General features: G+C 38.7%; 1 protein-coding gene across 1 annotated transcript in view; it reads left to right on the top strand.

Annotated features, from left to right (window-relative positions):
- Positions 1-16,317, top strand: part of CA5B (carbonic anhydrase 5B) — a gene marked incomplete at its 3' end in the record, with an annotated part of 39,553 nt that extends 23,236 nt beyond the window's left edge. The window contains exons 3-7 of the mRNA XM_080719367.1: positions 4,036-4,154; positions 5,930-6,025; positions 7,627-7,689; positions 8,662-8,817; positions 16,138-16,317. Of these exons, the coding sequence (XP_080575493.1) occupies positions 4,036-4,154; positions 5,930-6,025; positions 7,627-7,689; positions 8,662-8,817; positions 16,138-16,317 (614 nt within the window). The remainder of the gene's footprint in view (positions 1-4,035; positions 4,155-5,929; positions 6,026-7,626; positions 7,690-8,661; positions 8,818-16,137) is intronic.
- Between the last annotated feature and the right edge of the window lie 1,769 nt (positions 16,318-18,086).

Below are 18,086 nucleotides of genomic sequence, written 5' to 3' on the forward strand. Positions count from 1 at the left end.
TTCTTGTTCCTGTTTTTAGGAGAAATTCTCACAGCTTTTCCCCATTTAATATGATGTTGGTTGTGGGCCTATTTTAGATTGCCTTTATGATGTTGAGGTATGTTCCTTCTATTACGATTCTCTGCAGGGCTTTTGCTGAGGCTGGACTCAAACCTATGAACCTCCTGTCTCGGCCTCCCAAGCACTGGGATTACAGGTATGCACCATTGCACCTGACTTCTGTATAGTGTATTTAGGTGTGGTGTCCAGAGCACAGTAGGGACTTGATTTTCTTTTCTAGCTGGCAAGTGCTGGAATCAGATGTGGGACCTCTAACTTCTTCTCTTCTAGGGATCCCAAATGCAGCTGTACTGGCCGGCCAGGAAGGTAATGAGAATAAGTGAGCCTGAGAGAGCTGGAGGAAATGTCAAAGGGGGCAGTGGTAAAGGACTGGTGGGCCTCTTTAAAGGAGGTTGCGGCCATTTCTTCCACCCAGCCTGTTGTCCAAGGGGCCCAGGTACCCATCATGGCCAGAGCACTTCATTCTTACAAGCCAGGTTGGAAACGTGGATTTTTATGTGAAATCATCCAACTTTAAATGATGACTATTAATTTAAAAAGGTGCTTAGCACTGTGTGAGTTAACATTATGTGAGTGAATCAAAACACACCTGAGCCCAGTCTATCTCCCAACCTTTCCCTTGCAGCCACTTGTTGGTGACATCTTCTCTCTGTCCTGCTCATCATCTTTGGAGCAGAAACACAGTAAAAGTCCAGAAAATGTTGCCAGTGTTGTTCTAGGAAAAGAAGGAGAGAAAAGCTGGCCCTTTCCTTTGCCCTGGCCACTTCCCTTTGGGCCAGAGCTACAATTTTCTTCAATAGATTGTATTCAGTAGTTCCCAACACCATGCTCACAATATGGAGATGGTGTGGAAAAATAAGATATTTTGGAAGATATTTTATTTTTACATCAGCTGACTTTAGTACTGTTCTTTCATTAAGTTAGTGAGTCATGTGGTATTATTCTCTGCATCTTTCCTGCCCTCTAAAGAGAAGTGGTCAAACCGGACATGATGGTGCATGCTTGTAATCTCAGTACTTAAGAGGCTGAGACAGGAGGCTTGCAGGTTTGAGGCCAGCTTCAGCAACTTAGCAAAGAGCCTCTGTTTCAAAAGAAAAATAAAATTGGGCTTGGGATATCGCTCAGACGTAGAACACCTGAGTTTGAACCCTAATACTAACAAGAGAGAGGGAGAGTCATTGATGTCTTCACTCAACTCTTGCAGAACTGTTTTTTAGAGGAAGTTATGTAAGATTTTTATGTAAGTTTTTTTTTTTTTGGAAAGAGGAAGTTTTTTTTAATTTTTTTTATTTATTTTTTTTTATTTTTATTTTTTTAATTGGTGCACTGTATTCATACATCATAGTGGGATACATACTTTTGTAGACATACATGCACACATCACCCAGTCAGCCTCCACCCGATCCCCACCCCGTTCCCTCCCCATCCCTCCTTCCCATGCTTGGCTTAGTGGTTGACATCTAGTATTATAGCAATTTATCCAAAATTAAACATGATAATCTCACATAACAGTTTCATTTGTCTGATACCAAGCTTTTGATGACTTAAAGATAACATTTCAATATTTCTTTTTACTTTCTTTCTTACCAGAGAATATTTTTTTCTATTTTTTTAGGTGAAACTATTATATATTTATATATTTATTTTTCAGAAAAAAAACTATCCTAATATGGAATATGGACTCTAGGTACCCACAACGATCTTGAAAAAGAACAAAGCTAGAAGATATATATTTTCTGATTTCAAGCCATATAAAGCTACAATAATTGAAACAGTGTAGTAATATTCTAAAGGCAGATATATAAACCATTGGAGTTAATGTAAGTTTTTTTTTTTAAATCTGGACATGGTGGCACAGGCCTGTAATTTCAATATTTGGGAAGCAGAGACAAGGATAGCAGGCTCAATGCCAACCTCAGCAAGTTTTAGCAAAGCTCTTAGCAACTTAGTGAGACTCTATTTCAAAATAAAAATAAAATAGGTCTGGGGTAGAATGCCCCTGGATTCAATCCCCAGCAACACACACACACACACACACACACACACACACACACACACACGAATTTTAAAGAAGCCAGTAAGATTTGGGGATTGGGAAGCTTGATCATTTGTATCAGTATAATTTAACTAAGGATACAATTATCTCAGAACATCATTAGGATAGATAGGTTAAATGGTTTCAATGTTGCTGTATTGGTTTGACAAGATCATGTACAGCTATAGACAGGGTCTGATCAGATGGAAAAATAGGGAACTAATATACCTTAGCAAATTCAACGGGGAAAAATCAGCACAACTAAAATCCTGAGGAGGAAGGAAGACTTCAAAAATTTACTTTTTCTGAATATTTCCCCTAAAATGTATTGATTTTATTAGTCTCAGTAAGGCAGTCTAAAACAAAAGGTATCTGTTGTCCAACACCATAGAACCAGTGGTGACGAGTATAACTGATTCACATCGTTCACTCTGTCCAAAGGGGAACAGGTGATAATATTTGTGTTTTTAAATTGACGATAATTCTAACGCCGGGCGTGGTGGCGCACGCTTGTAATCCCCACGCTTGGGAGGCTGAGACAAGAAGATCACGCAGGTTTGAAGCCAGCCTCAGCTACTTAGACCCTGTTTCCAAATAAAATATAAAATAGGCCTGGGAGTGTAGCCCAGACGTAGAAGGCCCCTGGGTTCCATCCCCATTACCTCCAAAATATATTTTTTTAATTTACTCTTTATCTATTTTTGCGGGTCTGGGGATGGAACCCAAGGGCATTTGACCTCCAAGCTACATCCCCTGCCCTATTTTTTATTCTTTAATTTGAAACCGGGTCTCACTAAGTTGCAGAGGGCCTCACTAAGTAGCTGAAGCTGTCCGTGAACTGCAATCCTCTGGTCTCAGCCTCCTGAATGCTGGGATTACAAATGTGTGCCACCACGTCCAGCTTAAAAATCTCCTCTTTTAAATGGGCATGGTGGCACATACCTGTAATCCCAGTACGTGGGAGTAGAAGGCAGGTGAGTCACAGATTTGAAATCAGCCTCAGCAATTTAGTGAGACTCTGTTTGAAAATAAATAATAAAATAGGGCTGGTGGTAGAGCTCAGAGTTAGAAAGCCCCTAGGCTCAATCTCCAGTAGAACAATAAATAAATTCTACTATTTTAAAAAATTTGTAATGTACAATACATTATTATCAACTGTGGTCACTATGCTGTGCAATTTTGAGAAACTGTTTTTCCTGTCTAACTGAAACCTTGTACCTTTTGGCCAACATATCCCTGGTGATGATTTTTGACTTGCAAATTTCCTATTTTGTTTCAGCAAAAGGGAAAAAGCCACTGGTATCTTCAAAAGTTGAAACGCAAATTGTTAGTGCATAGAAAAGAGAGTGGACTTTGTCCCCATGTTTCAATTTTATCAGGTTGAGGTGGATATATATGGTAAGAGAAACTTGCATTTTGTTACACACAAAAGAAAACTGGAGCCGGGTGTGGTGGCGCACGCTTGTAATCCCCGCGCTTGGGAGGCGGAGACAGTAGGATGGTGCAGGGATCGGAGCCAGCCGCGCTGGCTTAAGAGACCCTGTTTCCAAATAAAATATAAAAAATAGGTCTGGGAGTGTAGCCTGGAGGTAGAAGGGTTTCCAGGAACCCCAGTACCACAGAAAGAAAGAAAGAAAGAAAGAAAGAAAGAAAGAAAGAAAGAAAGAAAGAAAGAAAGAAAGACAGACTCGACAGAGCAACTATATAATATATAAATGTCAATAATTACTCTTTACAACTGTTTATAACTTGATATGTGATTAAATCTTGGAGGTCATTTGGTCTTGTCCTTATAAAGGTTATGACTAATGAAAACTTGGGTTTATAAATACAATATACTCCATTTATGATAGTGCACATAAATGTTCCACCCACAGATTCAGACTTTCCCCCAACAGCATAAATAATCATCCCTTGAATTGTTGGATGTGCCATTTCAGTGATCGAAGGAGGACCCCTGGAACACAACTACCGATTGAAGCAGTTCCATTTTCACTGGGGGGCAATCGATGCCTGGGGCTCTGAGCACACTGTGGACAGCAAATGCTACCCAGCAGAGGTATGTTGAGAAGGTCAGGAACAGAGACAGCGGTGGAGAAGTGGGCAGAGTACTGATGTTTCTGGATCTGCGAAATCAGGAAGAATTGGATGGTTCCTGTAAATGCTAAGTAGCTTGATCAGGGGTATATTTGATTGTTCCCAGCTTAGATGTGTATAAATTATATGCATCTGAAATAATATTGCTGAAATGAGCCTTAAGACTCTGAAACTGCCAGGCATGGTGCTGCAGTCCTATAATCCAGCTACTTAGATGGCTGAGACAAGGAAGATCATAGGTTCGAGGCCAGGCCAGCCTGGGTAACTTAACAAACCTGTATCTCAAAATAAAAAAGGGGGGGTTGGAGGTGTAGCTCAGTGGTGGAGAGCCCCTGGGTTCAACCCAAAGTACCAGAAATAAATAAGTAAATAGCCGAAGAAGCTGGGCGTAGTGGTGCATGCTTGTAATCTCAGTGCTTGCAAGGCTGAGACAGGAAGGATCACACAGATTCAAAGCCAGCCTCAGCTACTTAGTGAGGGTCTCAGCAACTTAGTGAGTCCCTGTTTCCAAATAAAATATAAAATAGGTCTGGAATATAGCCCGGAGGTAGAAAGCCTCTGGGTTCCACCCCAGTACCACAAATGAAAAAAAAAAAAAAAAAAAAAGGCTGAGGATACAGCCACTGAAGAGCATTGCTAACATTTTTGAGGCCTAGGGTTTAACACACACACACACACACACACACACACACACACACACACACACACTATATGGAATTCTTCCAGAATTCTGAGGTAGGTTCAAATTATTAACTAAATTCGGTGTGGTGGCACACGCTTGTAATTCCAATATTTGGGGTGTTGAGACATAATGATTGAAGGTTCGAGGCCAACCTCAGCAATTTAGCCAGACTGTTTCAAAATAAAAAATAAAATTGGACTGGGGCTGCAGTTCAGAGATAGAACATCCCTGGGCTCAATCCACAGTCCCAAAGAAAAAAAGTTCTTAACTGAATACTAATCCAGGCAACAGCACAGAGCCACAAGGTTGGATTCATCCGAATGGGAAATGGTAATAGCCTAAATGAAGGCTCTGGCAACAGAAACAGAAAGAGGAAGATTTACAACACATTTCTGAATAAAAACACCAGGAACTGGAGGGGGCTTCTTGTCAGGAGAGAAGAAGGCAAAAAGCTAATCGTGACCTTGAGACGTCTCAGTTGGGACGTGGGTGGTAATGCAGTCACTCATGAATGATGGATGAGGGATGGTGTATAAGGAAATAGAAGGAGAGCGTAAGGAAATAGAATTTCTGCTTCCAACTTTGGCCCTAATTTGCTTTGAAATGTTATATTAAAAATGAAAACACAGTTTAAATGGTCATCCCTGCAAGAAGAAATTTGTCTTCAGCTCCTGTCTAATTTCCATAGGGAAAATCTATTTCTCTCAATATAAACATCTTTGCTTCTTTAGATGCAAATGACTTTTGGATATTAGTATTTTATGCAAATCGGGATTGGGATGAACAAGTGTTGATTCCCTCACTGCAGTATTCCTTTGCAATCTGAATTTTATTTTTCTTCTCTAATAGATCCCTCTCTTCTAGAGAATATTAAGTATTGTTCTTGCTTAAATTTCTCCCCATCCTTTTACACCCTATTCTCATAGGCTTTTCATGGTGACTTTATTTTGGGTGAGGGAACACAATTAACTATCATATGCTGAATGAAGCTGTAAGTCTACCTTGGAGCAATCCTACCTGGTAATATGTTAAGCTCACTTTTAACAATGTTTCAGCTGCATTTGGTGCATTGGAATGCAGTCAAATTTGAAAGCTTTGAGGATGCAGCACTGGAAGAAAATGGTCTGGCTGTGATAGGAGTATTTTTAAAGGTAAAACAAGTCTCTCCAACTTTACATGATGTCTTGTGTTATAGAAATAAAAAGATAGAACATTACAATATAGGTTATTTACCTTCAGCTTGGAGTCAACATTGTGTTCAGTATCATTAGCAATCAGGGAAATGCAAATCAAACTACATTGAGATTGTCTGACTCCAGTTACAACAGCAATCATGAAGAATAGCAACAATAAGTTGGGTGTCGTGGCACAGACCTGTAATCCCAGTACTTGGGAGGCGAAGACAGGAGGATGGTGGGTTCGAAGCCACCTCAGCAACTTAGCAAGACCCTGTCTCAAACAAAACAAAACAAAATAAAGCTGGGGGTGTAGGTTGGAGGTAGAATGCCCCTGGGTTCAATCTTCAGTACCAAAATAAATAAATAAATAAATAAAATAATAATGCTGCTGAGGATGTGTAGAAATAGAAACTCATATACTCATATACACTGTTGGTGGGATTGCAAATTAGTACAACCACTATGGAAAGCATTATGGAGGTTCCTCAAGAGACCAGGGATAGAAGCACCATATGACTCAGCTATAGCACTCCTCAGAATCTTTCCAAAAGAATTAAAGTCAGAATACTACAGTATTTTAATATACATGGATACCCATGTATCTAGCAGCATAACTCATAATAGTCAAGTTAGACAACCAACCGAGGTGTCCATCAACAGATGAATGGATAAGAAAATGTGGTATATACACACAGTGGAATTTTACACAGCCATAAGGAACAAAATTATGTCATATACAGGAAAATGGATGGAACTAAGAGAATATTATGCTAAGTGACATCAACCAATCCCAGAAAATCAAGTGTTATATGTTTTTTCTCATATGTGGAAACTTGAGAGAAATTAATAAACGCAAGAGACTTCAGATCAATAAGGAGAGAGACCAGTAGAATAGTGGAAAGAGGTTAAGGATGGGAACTTAAAACAGGGGACTGAGGAAGGACCTATTTAAATAATGAGAGTCATCTGTAGATGAAAGTGTTACTATCCATCTCATTAACATGGAAGGGGAGGGAGGAGAGGGAAGGGGGCAGAATGCAGAAGGAAATACAGCAAGAGATATATGTAGCTATGTTTGTATCACTTTAATCTCGCTATGACATATAATTATAATGTACCAGTAAAGGTATAAAAATAAAAATATTTTTTTAAAATTCTAGATATAAACAATGTTTAAAGTAAAATATTATTATGACTATATTTCAAATAGTCTAAAGGCGCACAGTCCAATAAAAGCATCTGTTGCAGTCGAACATCTGAAATGTAGTTAGTACACGTGCAGAATAATTTTTAATTTTAATTAATTTAAATTTCACTGTAAGAACTAATACTTACAAAGGGCAGGAGGCCCTATTTCCTGCAGGAACAACAAACAGTCTGCTCATTTGTTTTCAATCTAATTTAATTCAGTGATGTTTATAACATTCTCAATTGCCTGCCTATGTCTAGTTTCAGGCATGTGGCTTGTTTATATGTAATCACCAGGTGGTTGATTTTAATTCACATTAAGTTACAGTTTCTACAGTGATAGATGTCATGTTTAAAATATTTTCCCTTTGGTTTTTTTTCTTTAGCTAGGCAAACATCATAAAGAGCTGCAGAAATTGGTGGATACTTTGCCATCAATTAAGCATAAGGTAATTTTCCTTTAAACCACTTGAAATATATTTTATGTTTCAGTCTCACAGTGAACTTAACAAGGCACACTGAATCAGGAAGTGTAATTAGGTGAACTGTATTCAGTTTCTCTTTCAACATTGCCAAAAAAGGAGACTTGTCATTTATGATGCCTGTGTTAAGAGAGCCCTGGCCCTGGGTCACATTGCAGAGCACGGAAGAGATTGTACTGACGGGCACTGAGCTTTCTGGTGTTGCTGTCATGCCACTGGGGACTCAGGAGCCCACTAATATCCCATCCTGTGTTCGTGACAGCATCTCCTATTAAGTCCCTGTGAAAACACCCAGAGCAGCCTCCTTTTCTCTAGCTACTTCACACAGGTAGGGAGCAAGAAAAATCCAACAGACCCTTGATTGGTCTGGCTATGAAGAATGGGTACCCATTTCCCTTGTTCAGCTCTCAAGATGAATTCCTCAATAATCAGAATCCCAAATGGAAATATTTATCATCCTCTCTTCCCCTCTCCTCTCCGTCCCTTACTTTCCCTCTCCATCTCCTTCTTTTCCCTCTTACCTGTGAGTCCAGGATCCTTGACCCTCCTGATATGTTCTGCCCTGTAAATGGACAATTCTGGATTAGTTTTTCTTGAAAACAAAAAGTCTCTTTGTTTAGGCAGCAACCATTACCTAATACCTCCCAATGATACTCAGAGGAACTGACCTGCTATACGCTAGAATTGAGGGGGGAAATATGTTTTGCTGTTTTTCCCACTGAGGAGTATCAAAGGGTAAACAGTTGATCACAGAAACAAAGCATGGGCATGAATCTGCATTAAACAATGATGATTTGGGGGAAGCTTCCCAGGGTACCTGGAGGTCTCCTGGGCCACTGCTGGTCCCCAAATATCCCATGAGCATTATTATCTTGTCATCTGATTCCTGAGTGTTTTTTACAGCTAAATAATGGCTTGATGACCCCTTCTCTTGACCAGGACACTCTTGTGGAATTTGGGTCATTTGACCCTTCCTGCCTGATGCCTTCCTGCCCTGATTACTGGACATACTCTGGGTCTCTGACTACCCCACCCCTCTCAGAGTCTGTCACCTGGATCATTAAGAAGCAGCCAGTAGAGGTTGATCATGATCAGGTATGTTCTTTTCACATTTTCTATCTAAGGAAATCATAGTCTGCCTGTCTAAAAAAAAAGGCTGGGCTCAAATTTTGACAGCAGTTATAACATCTTGTCTTAATTCGAGTAGGAATTAGGAAATGCTTCAAGTTAACTTACAGAGTGGTGGACTCCTGTAATTCCAATACTTGAGAGGCTGAGACTGGAGGGTGACAGGTTGGGCCTGGAGGATTGCAGGTTCAAGAGCAGTGTGTAGTAACTGAGCAAGACACCTGAGGGTATAACTCAAAGATAAAACACCCCTGAGTTCAATATCCAGTACCACACACAAACACGAACTAGAAAGAAAAGCTAAACCAAGGAAGAAAATAAGACAGTTGCTTCTATATTTATATATGCTTATGCATTGTGTATTTTATATATAAATGTGAGTTGATATATAAAATCAAGGTCCATTTTGAAGAGAAGAATGAAGGCTAGAAATGGATGCATTCAAATTTTTTTTAATTCTTAAGGGAATTTTATAAGAGACTATCAAGATAAAGAGGATCTAACAATGATTATAAGGAAATTTCAATGTAATTTAGCTATTTTAAACCTGATTTATCTTTCCTTAAAAACTAAGTTTAAGTGGTGGTTGCTATATCAACACACAAAATCCTATTTAACTTATTGTATAACTAATGTACAATAATATTTGCTCATACTTGCTTTATGGAATTTTCATTAATTTTAAAATATTTACACAAACACAAACCCTTTTAAACTCTCTTTACAAAACCAAGAATGACTTGTATCAATACCTATTAAAAATTGGATACCCCCTCTTGAAAAAGAGTAAAATTTGGACTAATATCTCACAAGAATGCAAAAAAGTTAAAATATTAGAAGCGGAACCCACACTGTGTTTAGAGGAAGTACTTGTAGTAATACAAGTTTATTACTGAGAATTATAATTATATAATTCATTGTACCAGTGAGTCTAAAAATTATGCTATCATTTTCATATTTTATAAAAGACATTAACAAAATTATCTATCCAGGTTTTTTTTATTTGTTTGTTTTTGCTTTTGGTTTTTCTTTTTTTGCGGTACTGGAGATGGAATCCAGGAACATTGTACCTCTGAGCTACACCCCCAGCCCTATTTTTAGTCTTTCTTATTATTTGAAACAGGGTCTCACTAAGTAGCTGAGACTGTCTGTGAACTGAGATCCTCCGGTCTCAGCCTCCCAAATGCTGGTATTACAAGGGTGTGCCACCATGCCCAGCCTTCCAGTTATTAATAATTGTAATAAAATATAAATGAATACAGAATTCTTTAATATCATAAAAAAGAGATCGGTCTAAGTTTAAAACTAAATATAAGCCGGGCATGGTGGCGCACGCTTTGTAATCCCAGCATTCGGGAAGCTGAGTCCAGAGGATCGTGGTTCGCAGACAGCCTCAGCTACTTAGTGAGGTCCTTTGCAACTTAGTGAGACCTTGTTTCAAAATAAAGAATAAAAAATAGGGCAGGGGTTGTAGCTTGAAGGTCAAATGCCCCCTGGGTTCTATCCCCAGACCCATAAAATAAAAATTAAATATGGTTCTTCCTTGTTATCTCCAGGGGATTGGTTCTAGAACCCTTCACAAATAGCAAAATCTGCAGATATTCAAGTTCCTTATATAAAATGGCATAATATTTGCATATAATTTACACATATCCTCCTGTATACTATAAATCATCTTACTGATAATACCTGATACAAGGTAAATTCTCCATACATAGTTGTTATGTATTGCATAGATAATAATGACAAGAAAAAAATCTTTACATCTTCGGTACGATGCAGTTTTTCCCCAAATATTTCTGTTCCATATTTGAATGAAATCACAGATGTGAAACCCATGTATTCAGGGGCCAAATGCAGCATTTTATTATACAAAGCATTTTTGCCATATTCAATTTTATATTGAATTGTATCCTGAAATTAACTGGGTATGATGATATGTACCTGAAGATCCAGCTATTCAGAAGGCTGGGGTAGGGAAATTGCTTGAAGTCAGGATTTTGGGAACATCCTGGGTGATATAGCAAGATCTTGTCTCTTTAAAAAGGTGTGTTCTTCAAGGCATGGTGGTGCAAGTTTGTAATCCTAGTACTTGGAAGGGTGAGACAGGAGGATCACAGGTCCGTGGCCAACCTCAGCAATTTAGGAAGGCACTCCACAACTTAGTGAGACCCTGTTTCAAAATAAAAGAATAAAATAGGTCTGGGGATGTATCTCAAAGGTAGAATTCCCCTCGGTTTTACCCCCAGTAATACACACACACACACACACACACACACACACACACACACACATCAGGAAATAAAAAGTAAGCAAGAGTAAAAAAAAAAAAGCTACTATAAGATAATTTGGTGATTACTTGAGCACAATATTAATTTTTGGAAAGAAAAATATGTTTGACATATATATATATATATATATATATATATAATAATCAGTTAAATAATATAATGATAAAAAAGATATAATGGAAGAAAGAACTCCATTTGTAATAGGACCAAAACCACAAATTACTTTGGAATAAATAAAACAAGCAAGTTCAACAAGAAAAATTAGAATGTTCCTGAAAAACACAAAAGACTTGAATTACTACAATTCACACCGTAGTGTTGAATTCAAGGACATCTTAATGGCACCTTTGATGTCTATTCTCCTTAAGTGTTTCTTCTCCTTGAATTGTTTATTCTTTATAAGTTTAATATAGCTCCAATAAATATACCAATTGAATTTGAAATAGGTATGTTATTTGTGAAGTCAAGTAAAAACAGCGAAGTATGGCTAGCCAGGGAAAACTGAAGGAGAGAAAATGAGGAATGACTAGGTTGACAAGGTTATAAAGCCTTAATAATTTAATACTGTGTCACTGGAGCATGAGTAAAGAGAGCAATCCAGGGGAGTGTGCTGGAGATCTACAAAGAAAACAGATAGGAGAGATAGAAGTAGAGATTGTATTAGTCAAGGTTCTCTAGAGGAACAGAGTCAAATGTATATATAAGAGGGGATTTATTAGATTGGCTTACAGGATCAGAGACTAGATAGACCCACAATGGCTGGCTGTGGGCTGGAGAGGTAGAGGAACCAGTGGCTGCTCAGTCTAAGATACTGGAGCCTTAGAACAAGAGTGACCAGTGATGCTGTCCCAGTCCATGGCTGAAGGCCTGCAGGCTTCCCGGAGAGCACTGGTGGGAGTCCACATTCAAAGGCTGAAGAAGCTGGAGTCTCATGCCTCAGGGCAATGGTGGCAGCAAAAAGTACACCCACTCAAGACCAATAGACCTTGTTGTGTATGCAAACTTCCCCTTTCTCCTGTTTTTGGTTCCATTTTGGCCCGCACCCTATTGGAAAGTGCTGCTTACACTGAGGATAAATCTTCCCTCTTCACATGCCAATGACTCACAAGCCAATCATCTTTGGAAACTTCCTTATAAAAACACCCTGAAGTATGCTTTACTAGCTGCCAAGGAATCTCTCAATTCAGTCAAATTGGCAACTATGATTAACCATGGGAGAATGGAGAGAGAATAAAGAGATTGTTTGTAAGGTATTCTCACATGTGATTATGGAGGCCAAGAGCCCCATAATATACCATCTGCAAACTGGCGACCCATGAAAGCTGGCGGGGTTGCCCGAAGGCCTGAGAGCTGATATGCCACTCCTGTAGATTCCAGTCCTGGTCTGAAGGACTGACCCTGGGCTCCAAGGGCCGATGATCGTTGTCTCCCTTCAAAAATAGTCAAGCAAGTGGGGCGCGCTGGCGCACATGTTTGTAATCCCAGCATTCGGGAGGCTGAGACAAGAGGATCGTGATTTGCAGACAGCTTCAGCTCCTTAGTGAGGCCCATTGCAACTCAGGGAGACCCTGTTTCAAAGTAACGACTAAAAAATAAGGCTGGGGTGTAGCTCAGAGATAGAATGCCCCTGGGTTCCATCCCCAGTCTCTCTCTCTCTCTCTCTCTCTCTCTCTCTCTCTCTCTCTCTCTCTCTCTCTCTCCCTCTCCCTCTCTCTCTCTCTCTCTCTCTCTCTCTCTCTCTCTCACACACACACACACACACACACACACACACACACACACAGAGTCAAGCAGAAAACAAATTCAACTTCCTGCCTCTTCATTCTCTTCAGGCTTTCAGTGGCTTAGATGATGCCCACACACACTGGAGAAGGCAATTTGCTTTACTCAGCCCATCAATTCAAATTCCAGTCTTAGAAAACAGCCTCACAGGCACAGCAAGAAATAATATTGAACTACCTATAGGGGCGTCCCTGGCCCAATCAAATGGATACATAAAAGTTATCTATCACAGACAGAAAATACTAAGTTCAGAAATATGTCTGAGCCAGGTACAGTGGTGCATACCTGTAATCCCAGCACTTGGGAAGCTGAGATAAGAAGATTTGCAGGTTCAAGACCAGCCCCAGCAAATTAGCGACCCTTAAAAAAAAAGCTGAGGGTGTAGTTCAGAGGTGTATAATACCCCTGGGTTCAATCTTCAGGACCAAAAAGAAAAGAAAAATGTGTCTAAATACATATGATAATTTATCTTATGGTGAAGGTAGCATCTCAGTTCACTGAGGGAAAAATTATATAGTAGTCAGTAAATATTGTTGAGCAATGGCTAAACAGATATTTGGGCAAAAAAAAAAAAAAGCATTGGATCCAGCATTCAACCTTTACAAAAGGATTAAAGATATAGTGAAGTTTGGTGTCATAAACATCCTAGGATAAGTATAGGAAAATCCTTTCATGCTTTCAAAATGGAAAAAGCTTTTCCTAACTATAAAACAAACATAGATGTCTAAAACAATGTCACTTCATAAATTGAACTACCTATATATGTATATATATTAATTTTGTATGATGAAAATCACCATAAACAAATGACAAAATACAGAGCTTAAATATTCATGAGCCTAGGCTTTGTGGCCTACACATTTTCTGCTACTGTTCTTCATATATAAAAACTGAGCTAGGCAGAGTGGTGGATGACTGAGGCTGAGGCAGGAGTACCTTAAATACAAGGTCAGCCTGGGCAATTTAGCAATGCGCTTTTTTTTTTTTTTTTTTTTTGGTCTTACTGGGGTTCCTGGAAGCCCTTCTACCTCTGGGCTACATTCCCAGACCTATTTTATATTTTTGAAACAGGGTCTCTTAAGCCAGTACCGCTGGCTTCGAACCTGCACAGTCCTCCTGTCTCTGCCTCCCGCGGGTATTACAAGCATGCACCACCACGCCCGGCTCACAATGCACTGTCTTAAATAACAAGAAGGCTGGGGGTGTAATGCAGGATTGAGTACCCCTGGTTAAATCCCTAGTACCAAAACAAGCAAACAAACAAAAAAATAAATAAATAAAATGGGCATAACACTAAAGAACAAAAAAGTAAACAAATCAGATGTCAGTGGTACTTGTGAGGAATTTTCAAATAAAAGAATTTCAACACAGAAAATTCAGTAAGAAAATAAATTTTACTTGTCATTGATAACCCTCGTTGCCCATAATCTTACCACTCAGTGTTATTCATTGTTTGGGTAAATCCTTTTTGTCTTTTATCTATGTGAATATGCATAACTTTTGTAATAAAATTGAATAATTCTGTTCATGCTCTTATGAAGGTCTTTTCACTCAGTGACGAGCAGAACATTTTATAGACAATAAACATTTTCAGTATCATCCTTAATGAGTATATACTAGTCAGTTTATAGGTCTCATACCATTTTTATTGGAACTTGGGCCACTTCTAATCTTTTGCAATTAGCAGAATAAAAATAAACATTAACTACTTGTACAACTTCCTAACTAATAAGGGCATATGTGTAATTTGCAAGTACAACCACTGTGTTCAGTACTTGCCTCTGATCAGAGTCCTACCTCTTCAACTCCAATGAGCCTGGAGTCTGTTTCAAACAAACTTTCTTGCTTGCTTTTTTTTTTTTTTGTCATATTGGTGGGGATGGAACCCAGGACCTCATACAAGCTGGGCAAACACTCCGCCCCTGAGCTGTATCCCTAGATCTCCAAACAAAATTTTACTTGCTTACTTACTGTGTCCCAGGCTGTTTTCTTTAGCTACAGTCAGCCAGATAGATTGACAGGTAACGATGTGAACAGATTTTCTGGCTGGCTTGAAATACTGTTCCATTACATGATGGCAAAGAAAACAAAAGAGTACTTCACATCAGAGAACTAGCCCCTGATATTTTGGGCTTCTCCTTTTGTATTGAACTATAACGTTTCATATGACAGCCACTAGCCATATGTGGACATTTGTATTTAAATTAAATTAAAATCTCATTTCCTCAGTCACGTTGGCCACACTTTAAGTGCTCAGAAGCCATACGTGGCTTGTGGTTACCATATGGGCCATGCAGAGGATGTTTGCACCATTACTGAAAGTTCTATTGGATGGTACCAGCATGGAGCATCTCAGTGCCAGTTAAGCCATTCATATGCTTTGCCCAGAATACCCAGGTCCATTGTGCAATGAATTATAGATTATTATATTAATGACCCACTTCAATGTTTAAAACACATTTTATGCCGTACCATATCCATATATAAGTGTGTATGTATATATATATATATATATATATATATATATATATACCTGATATACATATATATGGTCATATATAAACATCTAGTATACATACATACACACACACACACACACACACACACACATATGTATATATAGTCAGCAATTTTCTTTATGATCTGGCTGGCTATTTTGCCCACATATGAGGTTCTTCTTTTGTGTGTGTGTGTGCAATATGGGGAATTGAACCCAGGGGAATTCTACTTCTAAACTACACCCTCAGTCTATTTTATTTCTTTTTATTTTGAAATAGGGTGTCCCTAGGTTGTGGAAGGCCTCTCTAAGTTGTGGAGGCTGGTACTGACCTATGATCCTCCTGTCTCAGCCTCCCAAATACTGGGAATACAGGTGTGCACTAGCAGGCCCAGTCAGGTTCTTCAGAATCAAAAACATGAAGTAACTTGTCATTGGTAAAAGGTAATATGAGGGACAGGCACTTTGTCTCCAGGATTCAGATCCTACCACCTCCTACTGCCATCATCTCCTCACAAGGATGGCAATAAAATGGCATTTTATTTCTTTTCTAGGGGTAAAGATAGCTCACCTGGAAATAAAGTATTTCTCTTATTTCTCTTTCTGAATCCAATTTGAGATGAAATGTTTCAGAACTGTCAAAATGAAAGTAATTTATTCATGAGATAAAGGTGGGTTTCTATTGAAATTCTTCGTGCTTTTCATTTCTGTTTCTAGCTTGAGCAATTTCGGACTCTGCTTTTCACTTCTGAGGGGGAGAAAGAGAAAAGAATGGTGGACAACTTCCGCCCGCTTCAGCCCCTGATGAACCGCACTGTCCGCTCATCCTTCCGCCACGATTATGTGCTCAATATACAAACAGCGGCCAAGCCAGCGGCCAGCCAAGTGACTCCCTAAGACCTTCACCTCTAGGCAACATTTTGTTTTAATACATATACACTTTAAAAAATGTTAACTAGACTATTTTAAATGCCTGCACTTAATAACATTTATAGGTATACATTTCTTTTCTTTTCGATTAGCATTTCAAAGTTATTGTCCTTGTAAGATGGGGACAGGAAGACAGAACCATAGAAAAACAACTGATTGGTTAACATTGGGTTATTTTAGGTTACGTGTGTGTGTGTGTGTGTGTGTGTGTGTGTGTGTGTGTGTGAGAGAGAGAGAGAGAGAGAGAGAGAGAGAGAGAGAGAGAGAGAATGAATTAAGGCAGAGGAACTTCATTACTATGCCAAGTGAAACTGGGTTGTTTGGGAAATTTGGCTGATAGCGCCCTAATCTCAATTACTCAGAAGTCAGATAAAGTTTAGTTTTTGCTTGGTGAAACAACTTTAGTGTGAATGATTCCAGATTGATTTTTTAGCCTGATCTGTGGGGACCTAGTAGAGGAGCTCAGTCCAAAACAATGGACTTCTGTACTTTTTGTTTCACAGTCAATTTCCCTTATTAGATCAGACTCTCACTCACTATCTTAGGCCATTAGTGCTACTCTTAGTTACCATCATTTTGGTTTTCTAAGTCTCAACACATGATTCATTCATAGGTTAGATATGCATTTATTGGTATGGGAGAGCTTCATCAGTCTTTGAAAAAAGCTATTTGGTAAACATTTTATTCCTTTGGCTATTAATAGTGTTTATCACTGAAGGGCTAGCAATAAATACATGTTTCTCTTATAGCAATCTGTTAGTAACTGTAATATCCTTTATTTCTGACATACTGAACCATAGGGCTGAATATTGGCCATGGTTTTAGGTACACTTGATTTCAAAATGAGAACAATGAGTATGTTTGCCTCAATCTGTAGTTGCACTAGTACATTATATGCCTACTTATAATCAATTTATTATACAGAATGTGTTTTAATCACAAGAAAATAATAATAAATAGTAATAATAGTAATAGTATATATATATATATATATATATATATATATATATATATATATAAATCCTTGACATTTCTGAAGATCAGATTTTTTGTGCGTGTGATACTGGGGATGGAACCCAGGGGCATTTTACCTCTGAGCCACACGCCCAGCCTTATTTTTTCAGCCATTTTAATTTTTTGAAACAGGGTCTCACTGAATTGCGAAGGGCCTCACTAAGTAGCTGAGGCTGTCTGTGAACCACGATCCTCTGGTCTCCACCTTCCACGTGCTGGGATTACACGCATGCGCCACCATGCCTAGCTACGATCAGATATTTTATTTAAGGGCTTGATCATGTAGAAGGCATATGCAGAACATTTTAAAGAAAATGCTTAAAATGACTAGAATCTAGAATTCTTTATGGTACATTCATAGAAATATTCTTCAGAGGACTAGCAATTTAATAGTCTATAATTTATAGTATTATTTTGCATTATTTGTGCACTTACATCGAATACAGTGATTTATTTCCACAATGACAGAGTTGTCTTCCTTTAAAGTTTCCCTTTAAAATGATCTGAGTTTGAGCTGGGCGTGGTGGCGCAGTCTTGTAATCTCCGCGCTTGGGAGACAGGAGGATCGCGCAGATTCAAAGCCAGTCTCGCTGGCTTGAGAACCTGTTTCCAAAAAAAAAAAAATTAAAAAAAAAATAGGTCTGGAAGTGTAGCCCGGAGGTAGAAGAGCTTCCAGGAATCCCAGTACCACAAAAAAAAAAAAATGGTCTGAGTTTGGGCTA

Source organism: Muscardinus avellanarius, assembly GCF_963383645.1.
Source record: "Muscardinus avellanarius genome assembly, chromosome: X".
Taxonomy (NCBI): Eukaryota; Metazoa; Chordata; class Mammalia; order Rodentia; family Gliridae; genus Muscardinus; species Muscardinus avellanarius.